Source organism: Carya illinoinensis, chromosome 1 (assembly GCF_018687715.1).
Source record: "Carya illinoinensis cultivar Pawnee chromosome 1, C.illinoinensisPawnee_v1, whole genome shotgun sequence".
NCBI lineage: Eukaryota > Viridiplantae > Streptophyta > Magnoliopsida > Fagales > Juglandaceae > Carya > Carya illinoinensis.
This window is the reverse complement of record NC_056752.1, coordinates 8,183,971-8,197,733: the sequence shown is the minus strand read 5'-3', so window position 1 is coordinate 8,197,733 and position 13,763 is coordinate 8,183,971. Positions and strand designations below refer to the sequence as shown.

Here is a 13,763-nt window from a genome sequence, read left to right as displayed (position 1 = left end):
TATTAAAATCTAATTTTTTGACTAATTATATTAGATAAATATACATATTAATACACAAAATTGTTTACAATTAAATTTTTCCATGCCTTGATTTTTTTTCCCATTGATTGAAAAACGTATTGGATGAAGAAAAGCTAAGAACTTTAATTTCAAAGCCTTGGGGATTAAGGTATATGTCTCTACTTTGGTTGAGATCAGAAACCATTAGTTTTATGAGGAATTGAGATTAGTGAATGTTAGCTATTTTAAGGTTCTTCAATCGTTTGCTAGAAGTTGCCTCAATTGAATACATCTATGATCTAACATATGCGAACGATAGTAAAGAAAAAAAATATCAAATACATTGCACTTCGCACACATGGTTAATTGGCATTTTCTCCATCACAGACCACCTGAGTCTTTCTTTAATCAATAGTTTCCAACTTTCCATTCTCTATTTCCCAAGCAAAACTCCATAAAATTGTAAATTACAAGCGGAATTTTTGGTCATAAAGATTCTTCAAAGGAAATAGCATCAGCTCCTTCAAACCAAAGTTGTTACATAAAGTTTCCAAATGTAAATTTTGCTACATTTCTTGTATGTGATTAATCGGATTTCACTGCCATCTCCGGACCATTGAGTTCAAAATCAGTACAACACCTGTTACAACTTAATAGGATATCTAATTAAATCCCTTTATAAATAAGAAGAACCAATGAAGGTAAAAACTTTCAAACTATTCATTTTCATCCCCTTGTCAAAGGATTTTCAATTTCCCCTTAGCCACAGAAGCCTTTGCATGCTCCAGACGACACAATGCTTTTTGAGCTCCGGTCAAACCAGAACATGACCCAGTAGCCCCCAACGTGACAGCAAAATAAAGATAAACAGTGCATAGGAATGCCAGGAGAGCTAGAGCTGTTAAGAGAAAACGGTGCCTTTGGAGGAGTGTTGCCCAGCTCAATGGATCATCCCGTGCGAATTGCTTCCTGAATGATGGTGACCTACGATGAGGAGAGGCTAGAATGCTGTCAAGAACCATGGCTTATGCACTGCCTTTCTCAGCCAACCTGAAATTTGTGTGGAAGATGGCAGGTAAAAGGAGAACGTTAACGATTAAGGTGGCAAATCCAGGGATATATTGCCACAGTGCATATATGATCGTTCGCACACAATTAGAAAGGAGGAAAAAAACTCAATTCAACAGACCTGTTGTAACTGACAATCCACCAATTACTATAAGCATAATCATAAAACACTTTTATCACTAGAATTAATAAAAGAAGCAATCGACGAATAAAAAAGTTAGGTGATATATAAACTGTACTATTAGCATGAGAACAGCAGTGACAAAAGGGATCCCTTGTTTACTATAGAAAACTCAATGGAATTACTATTAGCATCAATGACTCGCGTAGAGGCTTTGAGGTGGTGGTTATATTCAAATCACAAACATCAGAATAAAAATAAAGGCTACAAGTATTTTTAAGGTCATTATAGAGACATCGTTATATGAAAGCAGAAAGGGAATTCTTGGCAAACCATAAGCCTTATATATTAGGGCTTGTTTGGATACTAAGAATACCTCCGAATATCTGTGAATAGTAGTGAAATGTGAAATGGTTGAGAATATTTGACAAAAGACTTGAGATGTGTTTTTTATTGGGTTTTGTGAAAGTAGATAGGAAAATTTGGACAAAAAGATTTTTTAAATAAGTTTTTTATTAATGTTTGTGAAAGCAAATAAGTAGATTTGTAAAATTATTTGAATATAATTTTTCTAGGGTTTTTTTTTTTTTTTTATAAGTAAATAATTTTATTGATCAATGAATAGGCATAGCCTATTACACAATGAGATATACAAAGGTATGCCCTTAACTATGTGGGCGCAATAGAGACAAGAAAATCATGTAAAGTGAGGCCATTAATGAAGGTTTTTACAATTTTCCTTCTTCACGGAAACCTGGGGAAATGAGTGGATGAAATTTTTCTCGCAGAAAATAGAAAAATATTTTAAGATTTTCTCATATATAAGTAAAAGAAATTTTATTAATACAAAAGTAGGCATAGCCCAAGTATACAAGTATAAAAAATCTATTAGGATTTAAAGATGTTTGCATTGAAGTTGAATACTTTTTAAAAAATACTTGTACCCAATCATGCAGTAACTCTATTACTTCTTTTGTAAATGGCAGTGCCCTGGAACCAATATTGAGAGAGAGAGAGAGAGAGAGAGAGAGAGAGAGATGCTAATTCCATTAGGAAGAACAGATCATTATCCTGATCATCTTTATTCACAATAAAGTTGCTCATACAGAATTCATGGCCATGACTACTAAAGTTAACTTTTCATTATCATGCAACTTCCACTAGACAAAATATTTGTTCAAGTGCATAAGAAGGAAAAACGCTAAAAATAATTTTCATGAGAACATAAGAACCCTTGGTGAAAAACTACCCATCTGCATTCTTGAATATTTTCATCTGCATTATTGAATATTTTGAGAAAATAAATGCACACGACCAACCAAAATCACAACCTAACTGGGCTGCATAGGTCTTACATACCTTGAACTTTAGCCATGAAACTGAATCATGAATAGGAAAAATCCAACATAAATAAAGAAACAACCCCAGAAGAAACAAAGATTAGCATATAGCAAAGAACTACTCAACCTAAATAAAGAAACAGTCATCAAAGTATTTTCAAGGATATAAGAAAGGTAGATTTCTTAGAACCTGCTTCAAGGCATTCTAATTCACCATACTTTTCAAAGCCATATATAATACAGCAACTAGCTATATATTTCCAATCAGTGAGAGGATGGTAAACCATGTAACCTAGATTTAAAGCAATACCACAGCAGCATAATTACCCAGTGACACTTTGAGTTGGTAAACAATACCTATCAAAAAAAGCCAATCAAACAAGACGTAATTAACCAGAGTCCAGAGTACAAAACCCAATCCAACAAGACGCAATTAACCATCTGATATTAAGCTAGAAACTTTCAGTCATACAAAATCTCCCCTGACAAATCCATTGGGAAACCAACTGCAGACAGCGTGACCTTTCATCTCTACATGGATGGGTCACCTCCTTGTCCAAAACAAGCTTTACTGTTAACAATTTATCACCATTTCATTGGCCTCTAGTGAATGAAGAGCTGTATGTTATAGTATCAGATTCTTTAACAACCTAAAGCCACTCCACATTTGCCTTTTTTAGGTGTCAAGTGAAAAGCTCATTACATTCTCCATGATTATATTTGTAAACAGAATCAGGTGAGCAAAAAAATAAAAGCTAGCAACTTGAAAAGAAGACATTGATGCTTTGGTTTCATTTTAAGGAACATGGTTATATACTGGCAATTCAAATAAAAGACCGATCCATTATTCAATGAGAAAAGGTTACGTCTGAAGGATCTTTCACACATATCATCCTATTGAGATAAGATGAAACATAAACCCTTGATTTTGCATAACCATTATGCAATACATATAATATTCATTCCTAAATCTCGAGTCCTAGCCAATTGCATGTAATTTGAGAGACCTTAATGCAAGCAAGTCATCTGGTATCCTTTTCTGTTTAAGGGCAAAAGTCACCACCATTATGTTTTTCGTATCTAGTTTTTGATTTACTACCTTGCATCTGACCCCATATGTAGCATTAATAAGCAAAGCAATAATTGACCTGGTGCCAAAGAGTTTCCGTAATCCTGGTTCTAAATCTATGTTTCTTCGTCCAAATCACAATCCTAAAGTTATGTCGAAACTCAAATGAAAATAAATCTGACCTATTATACACACACACACACACACACACAAGTACATCTGACCCACATGAAGATACGCACCCTTAAATCAGACATCTTATCACACAAACCAAATCCAGTTCATCTCCACATGAAAATTTATATCAGCAAACCCACCCCAACCTTCAAGAATAATCAAAACGCATAATCAAGAACCAAAATTTATCCTCAAAAATTGATTACGTATTCATACATATAAAGTCAGAACCTTAGATCTGAACCCAAATAAACAAGTAGGAGAAGAGAGAGACCTGCCGTTGAGGAAAAAGGGAAAATGAGATCTTCGCGAGGTGAATGTGGGAACTGAAGGGTATCGTTAGATTTACGTATTTTTTCAACTTTTTTTTTTTTTTATTGGTTTTTCTTTCCGTTTGCTATGCGTGTGCGATCTCCGCAAGACTCGGTTTGAAGATCCTTCACCAGGCCGAACCATTCACAGACACCATTCACGCGGTGACCACAAATAGTTAGCTTATTTAGATAGATCGAGAGAGAGAGAGAGATATTTGGTATGGTTGGCAACTTTGCGTGTGAACTGTAGAAGCCTCGCTGGTCTGAGTTGTTCCGCACTCTTTTTCTACTTAAAACTGATAAATCATGGCCTTTGGAATGGCTACTGGGGCACTACTCTCCATTCTCCAATTGGAAGCCTCTTGGCATTTTTTACTTTTTGTTTGTTTTTTTTTCGTTCCTTTTTTTCTCTATTCCTTTTAAGTAGCTTCAAGTATCTGGATTCCGACTATTGGGTCATGTTCCGGTTCAATATTTTATTCAAATAGTAATGTTAGATATTACTGTATTTATGGGTGAACATTTTATTCAAATAGTAATGTTAGATATTACTGCATTTATGGGTGAACGGCCACCCCACTCCCCCGCCTCTGTCCGCTCAGCTCCCGTCCGCCCTGCCTCTACATGGATAGGGCGACCCCTATCTATCATATACGAATAGGCAGAGGTGCGGGAAAGGAGGTGGAAACATCCCGCATATGCCAGTGCGAGGAAAGGATGATCTAGTCGTCTCATATGCAGGTATCACCCGTCAATATTTAAGTTTTACGTACTCATTTTAGAAAAATAATATTTTTTAATAAAAATTTAATTTTTTTATAAGTTTTAAATTTATTCTTTTTTCTTTTTAAATAAGTATACGTAACTTACACATTTTAAAATTAAAGTTATCATTTTTCTTGTTCAAAAGACAAGTAATATATGTATAATTATTTTATAATTAATCAATTTTGTCATCTCATTTAATTAACAATGAATTTCAATTCTATAAAATTGTCCTTCGTTTTCATATATAAAACTACCTTTCATTTTCGTATGGAAATAGAATTAGTTACAAATAATCATTTATTTATTTATTTAAAAACTTTCAAGTTATTAAGAAAATGTTTCAAATGAGTATTTTTCGAGTTTTTTGTTAATCATGGGACAAGATCTCTTAAGTATATGTTAGAGAGTTGAAGTGGAAGAGGAATGGTAGGTCTCGTGACATTTATTTATGTTCCATTGAATTTGTCATAAAAATAAAATATCAATAAATTCTAACCCCAACTTATGAATTGAATAAATTTATTTAAAAGCTCTTTTATTCACACGTACGCCAAACACGCCGTTAAATTCAAAAACTTATCACATTATTTATTATAACAAAATATAATGGATTAGGTAATGAATTACAAAGTGAGCTTATAAATAATATGACTCTTATGTGTTTATATCTCTCATTCCATAGTCTAGAGTTTGGATAGAAAATCGACTGTATGGATCCAAATCTAAAAATGATTGACTTAAAAAAAGAAAGAAAAAAAGGGCACACGGCTTGGACTTGAAGATGTGGAATAAAAGAAATATAAATGTATAAATATCGATCCCACAATGCATATATTGATGTCTGTATAAATCTTTTTGGCAGCACTAGTAGTCTACATACCCAATAAATATTGGTTAGCTCCACAGTCACCGCTGGTAGCTCTCAGTAGTTGATTTTGTGTGTGTGTTTTTTTTCATGTATTTTTTAATACTTTTAATTTTCTTTTGAAAAAATCACATTATTAAAAAAATATTTACTTAATTATTAAGTTAAACAAATTTAAAAAAATTCCCAACGAACGACAGCTACCAGTGGGCTCCTCAGCATTTTCCATAATTATTATAGGACTCTCTTTGGAAAAATTGTAAAACTTACAAAAATTTGAGTGAAAAACAAGTTTACTCAATTTTTTAATCCCTCTTATTTTAGACCTAAAAATTTGAGTAAAATTCTAGAATATTGTAATCCTTTTAAAAGATATATTTCAGTTGAGAACTTGTTAAAATGTGTTTTTGTAAGAATTAGAGCACTCTCAATGGTTTCTCTATTTTTCATTTTTTTTGTAAAATAGAAAACAATATATCAAAATAAGGCTTCTATTGGATTATGTAAATTAATGTAAAATACCTTGCCGCGATGGATTGATTTCCTGCTGAGCCACGACGGGCTAAAAACCAAGGGTCATGAAGTCTTGAAGGACGGACTGGTTTTGAAAATACCTTGCCAAGCTGCGACGAGCTATTTCTTGCCGAGCCACGATGGATGGAGATCGACCCACCTAGCCGTGATGGACTGATGTTGTGACCCCCAATCACCCATCCCCAATCACACTACATGATTTTTTGTTATGATTTTCTCTTTAAGAGTTTTGTGATTTTTGGGGATTTTTTGCCATTAACTTCATCCTAATTATGGCACCAAGTGTCGTTCTTTATGGCCTTGTCAATGCCTTGTTTTTTTGCAATTAACATCATCCTGATTTTCTCCTCTCGTTCACCCTCGACAAAGAGACCCCATAACTCTTCTCACTTTCATCCATCGCCCCTCGACACCACACAGCTATAGAAATCCACCCATCGTCGTTACATTGGTGCTCATTTGGAGTCTTGTGCTCAAACCATGGATGCAGATATCCTCGAACCACAGTTAGGATGTTAAAGGGACCCCACGTACTAAGCAATATTGGACTGTGGAGAAGAAAAAAGTATTAGTTCCAATTGATGATTCAAATTCATAATTTCTGTAAAATAACCTACCTAAGAAACTAAAATATTATGTATTTTCAATTTGAAGAGTTTTGTTTCAAGTTTATTGCAATTGGTGATTTCTGTAAAGTAGAATACACAGACTAACAGGGTAGGACGACGAACTGGCTGTGTCGAATTGCTAGCGATAGTCTGGTAGTAGTGGCAATGGCTAGTGGAAGCAACAAGCCCAAATCGTATGGTAGAAGAGGGAAGGGTAAACAATTCGTTCGTAGGGCTTTTAATTCTAGCTAGCAATCTCATGCAGTGCTCCTGATGGTTTTAACTTATGCAATGCATGAGATGGAACCTTATTATTGGAGGCTGTTAAAGGGCTAAAAACAACGTGACTTTCCTAAGCATTTTTCTTTATTTATAAAATATGAAAAAGTTATAATATTATCAAAATATTATATTTTAATAAAAAGAAAAATGGCTTTTCAATGGAGAAAGTGAATGGCCGAACCGTGTTGTGATTCAATGGAGAAAGATATAACTTGACGCGATATCTTAGAATGTTAATTTTTTTTTTTTTAAATATATCTAACATATCATATTTTAGTACATTAGTTTATAGTTTATTATTGTTAGATTCATTTATGAGCGAAACATATTATATATATATATATATATATATATATATATATATATATATATATATATATATATCTCTATTCTATTATAATAAATGGTTATCTAACTGCAACAATAACACATTTTTTTTATTAACTTTTCTTATTTTTCAATTAAATTAATTAAATTCATTACTTTCTTGTTTTAAGGATACAATTTTCTTTTTCTACCTCTCTCTCTCTCATTCCCGACTCTCTCTCTCATCTCATATCATCTCGAACCTCTCTCACACTTTCCGATATCTGCCTCTCTACCTACCCCCTCAAACCCACTCTCTCACACATTTCTCTAAAACACTCATATCTTAATCTAAATATAAATGTTCAGATCTGAAAGAAAAAAATAGGCAATAAAGAGCAACAAGTACAAAATGAAAAAAAAAAGAAAGAACTCACAAAAAAAAAAACACTTAGATCTAAACAAGATCTGTTCAAATATGTCGAAATTAAAAAAATTATATCAAAACACATGATTGGATTTATCATCCAACATCCCAAAAATATCTCAAATCTTATATGTTTTTTGAGTGTGATGATAGTATTTATTATGGTAACAATGATGTTATTCTTATTTATCTATATTAGTTTAATGTATCTTAACTTTAATTTTAAACTAATCTTTTTATTTTCTAATGTATCTAAATATGTAATTATTATACTTACCGACCTATCATTATCCAAATATATATGATAAAGTTTTTTTTTTTTTTGGTCTCTATGCATTAAATTATTCATTAATCAAGTTTTTTATAAAAAAAAATCATATTATTTCTGTAAAAAATATGTTTAACTCAACTAGACAAACGTACTTTACACGTATTCCTGACTTAATGTATGTGTATATATATATTTATATAATCCTCATATTTAATTATAGAGCATATCTCAATGTTCGACCGGCCTAATACCACTACTATTGGCATCACAACGCCCACCAGTACTTATTATCTCAAATTTGTTTTTGTTATATACAAAATAATAATTGATGGGGAGGAATACTTCTCTAATTAAATCATAAATAGTCAACCAAATGATATGATAACATGTCTCTCCTTTCAAAACATTTAAAAAAAAAACAAAACAAAACACATCCTCACTTCATTTCATCCAAATCAAGGAATACAAACAATGTCATTAATAACACAAATTTGAATATCAATAGGTCCATCTTCTATCCAGTATTTCTCTCCTTCATGTTGTAGATCCAGTTTTGCTAGAGTCAGCACCTTTGTTGCTTTCTCTATTATTTGTGAAAAATTACAATTTAGTCCCTAAAATAAGGATTTCACATACTAACTCCAAATCTTATCAAAATTTATATTAATTGTGTAAATTTGTCATAAATCCCAATATCAAATTAGAAAGATTTAAAACAAACTACAACTATGAGAACTACTCCTTGGCCAATTCATCTATAGGCTAAAAACTTTATGTTTTGTTGCAATTTGACCAACCATCAAACCAACATGCTTAAATTGATTTTTGCAACACTAAAAAATCACATTCTTAGTTCTAAATCATGCTAAAACTATACACTTGATAAAAACTCTTAAACTCACTACATCAACAAAAATGTTAAAACACCAACTTTAGGTCAAACAGAACTAACCATTGATGTTCTTGATCTAATACTTCCAAATTAACTCAAAGGACTCCAAAAATCTATAATCACATTGTTAGCATTTTTATCATTCAAACCTAAATGATAGCATGCTTTATTAAACAACCAACATGACAAAAATAGAACCTACACAATTGATTTGCACTAAATCAGGAAAATCGACTATAATATGCTTTAGACTTAAAATAAAATCACTAGATCCTGGATTTCTATGCAATAAATATTCAAATAACAAAATCATATATCTCACATTCAAATTCTAACTTGATCTAAGCATTAAATCTAGCATTACTTAGCTAAAATTTCATCCAAACAACAGCTCACACTCGAGAGCAACATATGTGAAGATCAAAGCCAGTAGATCAAGTTTCTATAATCAAAAGCCACAATTTACCAAAACAAAAATTGTTTTGAGTCTTCCAGTTTCCAACATTTCAAAATCATGCAAAATTCTTTTATAAAAATATTAACATGCTATAAATCCAAACCTAACTTGTATATAAAGATGTTAACACTTTACCATAGCAAGATCTACCCAATCTTTCATAAGAAACTTCACAAAACTTTAAAAGTTTCATAAAAAAATCAAAATTATCACCACTGTGACCTTTGCATCATCCAACCAAACTTTCACCAATCAAAACTCTATGAAAATTTGTCAACATATACCCACTTAAACTAGACTCAAAATGAAACAAAAAACATGAATCGAGTTATAAAGGGCTGAAAATGCAAGGATAAAAACTGCCAGAAATTTTCCTATAGAGCAATCTCAATTTCTCTCTAGAAAAGTGATGGAAAAAAATTTTAAGGTACCATTTGGATAGTAAGTTGAGATGAGATGAATTTAGATAACAGTTGAAATTTGAATAAAATATTATTAGAATATTTTTTTAATATTATTATTATTTTAAAAATTTAAAAAGTTGAATTGTTTATTATATATATTTTGTATGAGAATTTGAAAAAATTATAATAATAAGATAAGATAGGATAAAACATTTTCACTATCCAAATGGGGCATGTTGAGTGAAAATGAGAGAGGTGTGTGATATAAAGGAGGGGCAAACATGAGGGTGGTTGAGTGCCCCTTGGTTGGTAGGGTGGCAACCGAAACGAAGGGGACAAAGGGGCTGCACAGCTGTTGTTTCTGGCTATAGTTTGGTTGAGTGGATGGCTAGTTATGTGAACCCCTTTTTTTTTTTTTTTTTTTAAATTTCCATAAGCAACTATTGGATTTTGGTTGGATCAAGTCCAAATTAAATTTTCTTGTCCCAAGTGATTATAACAAAGATGTAAGAGAGTGGTTAAAAGTATATGAGTATATAATTGAGTGGTTAATAGTATAAGAAGGTGATTTAATCAAGTAATTAAACACTTAATCAAAACCAACCACTTTAAGATTTGGAAACCAAGTTCAGGGTTTATGCCCTCACATGGAGTTCAGGGTTTTGGTTGAATTCCAATGTTTTAGAGTTTCACTAAGGTTAAAATTCTCTTTTGGTTAACCAAATAGTATTTCAGTTAGACGGAATAGCATTTGACATAGGTGGCATAATCACATGACTTTATTTATGCTCCATTTCATCATCCTTTATTCTCTATATGACAAGTGTCCTATTACTATTCTAATGAATGGCTAGAATTGTTCCATGTGTCCATCCAAAAATAAAGCTAGAATTGTTCCATGTGTTTATCCAAAATACTCATAGTTATTCTAAGTGAATTTGGAGATTTTACATGGCAATTTGATAATTATTTGAACTGATTGCTATGTGGCGCCATCTCTCGTGTTCTATTCATCCGAAAAATTGTAAAATTTTTTATTATACCATAAAATTTGAAATAATTATACAAGTCTAGTGGTATAATTCGTTTTGCAAAATTTGACTTCTAAGTACCCCTAATTAAATAAATGGGCACTCTTGACTACTATTCATATGAGAAACAAAAAACATATTATTGCACTATAAACTTCTAAATATTCATCCAAGGCTAATGGTGCAATATGTTTCGCCAAATATACTCCTAAGTGTCTTAAATAAAAAGAAAGTCAACTCTATCAATATAGTCAATCGCTCCATAGTCGGTCACTAATGGTGCAATCTGCTTCATCAAAATATACTCCTAAGTGTCTTAAATAAAAGGAAAGGCAACTCTCTCACTATAGTGGGTTAGGATCCAATTATGTTAAAAGACTAAAACCTAATCGGTCTCTCGATTTACAAAATAATTTCGAGATTTCATAACATTTTCTTAAGGTCTAAAGAAATTCATCTACTGAGTTTATTTTGAGTCGTTACACAGCTTGTATGCCAAAAGGTACAAATGTAAGTTTGGGGTCACTGAAAGTGGACTCCTTGGGCCGTATTATTTCTGAAAGTGGTGTTATAGCAGACCCAACAAAGATTTCCTCCATATTGGAGTGGCCAATTCTTAATATTGAAATTTTTGAGGGGTTTTGTAGGCCTCATAGGCTACTACAAAAAGTTTATTAGACAATATAGTTCACCTGTAGCCCCATTGACAATTTTTTTAAACAAAAACTCATTTGTGTCGTCTGATGAAGCTACAAAAGGCCCTCCTCCAGTTGAACTAGGTTGTTACCCAATCTCTTGTTGACACTACCTATTTTGTTTAGGAGTTCATGATCAAATGTGATGCTTCTGGAGTAGGGTAAGGGGCTGGTTTAATGCAAGAAGGCCAACCAATAGCCTTTTTCATTACGGCTTTGAAGGGGAAAGCCTTACTACTCTCTACATATGAGAATGAACTCTTGGCATTGGTGTCTGCATTAGGAAAGTGAAAGCCCTGCATGTTGGGTCAGATTTTTAAAGTTAAAATTGACCAACAAGCACTGAAATATTTGTTAGAGTAGAAGATAGTGAGTGAAACACATCAGAAGTGGATTTCAAAGCTCATGAACAATGATTTCATAATAGAGTATAAGTGGAGAAGGCATAACAAAGTAGCAGTGCCTTGTCTCGAAAAATGGAATATGAGACAGCCACTTCATCTCTGATATCCTTCCCCACACCAGTCTGGATAGAAGAGCTCAAGCAAAACTATGTACTTTCTAATAAAATACCCAGCATTGTAACTCAACGTCAGCAATAGATAGAGGTTCCCAAGGAGTATTGTAGGGCCTACTGCTAAGGAAAGGGAAGTTGGTGGTGTTCCCATGTTTTTCATGATTCATGTTTGAAGAAGAAACAGGGTGAAGAAATTACTCCTTTGCCACTACCACCTTTGGACAATGAGGGAAGCATTTAGTTTGAACCTGAGCCTATTGTTGAGAGCAGAATGAGAAAGATGGGCAACTAGGCTTATACTCAGTTCCTCATCAAGTGATTGGCAGCACCTCTGGAAGATAACTCTTGGGGAGTCTTCGTGGAAGGTGCATAACCTCTACCTCCACCTTGTGGGCAGGGTTTTCTAAGGGGGTGAAATTTTCTGTCATGGGTGCCTTGTGGACAATGCCTTAAATGGGAGAAGATTGTCATGGTGCCTTGAGGATAAGGCTTTGAAGGGAATGTGATTGTCACGGATAACAGAATTAACGGCTGAAAATGAGGAAGGAAGGCAAAGCGAAAAATGGTGCATCTTGGGAATTAATAAAACAGTGTTTCATCTAAGGAGGATAAGAAAGTATGTGTTTCATGTGTAGTAGCTTGCGATTTGTATACTTTAATAATACAGTGTGTTTTAGACCACTATAAGAACAAGACCTGTGTGTTTATAAGCGAGAATTGTTCAGTAAGGGGCATCTTGTGAATTGTATGACCTTGTGTGGAGGTTGGGAGTTCCTAAAAATTTCCCTGGAGATTTTCGTTGCATTCTTGAATGGAACTTGCTCATCTTGGTTCTATGTTTCTTGCTCTTTTATATTGAATTTTTCTATTTTTCCTTCACTGAGTTGTGGAGCTTGCTTGACTGTGGTTTTGCCATGATCCGTGTGCTTGGTAGGAGGGGGAGGTGTGCATGACAGAGGACTGAGCGTAGAGGGTCTTGGGCGGTGGTTCTTGTGGAAAATGGGCTAGGAGGAGGAAGGCTTGGCATGCATGAAAGGAGCTGTTGTGTTCGATCATGTGTGTGCCTCCATATATATCTATCTATATCTATATTAATAAACGTCTATGTCATTGCTACAGTAGCCTTTCTCATTCCGTTTCTGTTTTTAATTTTGTGCTGATTGTCCGTGTAAGTCTTCACAGTACAGTTATCTTTGCAATTATTTTTTACATCTGTCAGTTCACTTTTGTCCATTTTCAATGCATGGTTACAGTTATTCTTTACATCCATCAGTTCACTTTTGACCTTTCCAATGCATCAGTTCACTTTTGTTCTCGTCAGTTCACTTTTGTCCCCTTCCAATGCATGGTTAACCAGGTATCAATATAGCCTTTGTCCATCATCAGTGCATGCATGCAGGTAACATGTCAGCCATGCTTTCAGTCCATTAAAAAAACATTACTGATAAGTATTAAATAAATAAAACTCTTCTAACCAATTTCCAAATGTCAGCCATGCTAAAATTACGAATCTAACTAATAACTTAAAAAATCAAAACCCAATGTAGCTAATAAAAAATATCAAAACTGAGAATCATGCTTCTGGCGCACTAAAAAAATGATCACTGATGATTATTA

The 13,763-nt window shown here is 33.2% G+C and overlaps 1 protein-coding gene across 1 annotated transcript; it reads right to left on the bottom strand.

Annotated features, from left to right (window-relative positions):
* Positions 1-495: 495 nt before the first annotated feature.
* On the bottom strand, positions 496-4,455 carry LOC122309136. Its single transcript, XM_043122506.1, has 2 exons — positions 4,050-4,455; positions 496-1,050 (listed from the first exon to the last, which is right to left on the bottom strand). Exon 2 carries the CDS (start codon positions 1,020-1,022, stop codon positions 738-740), a length of 285 nt encoding a protein of 94 aa, XP_042978440.1. The 5' UTR covers positions 1,023-1,050; positions 4,050-4,455; the 3' UTR covers positions 496-737.
* Positions 4,456-13,763: the final 9,308 nt, after the last annotated feature.

What these genes read in the sequence shown, in the direction of transcription:
- LOC122309136 (XM_043122506.1), bottom strand. Translation starts at nt 1,022, where the DNA reads ATGGTTCTTGACAGCATTCTAGCCTCTCCTCATCGTAGGTCACCATCA.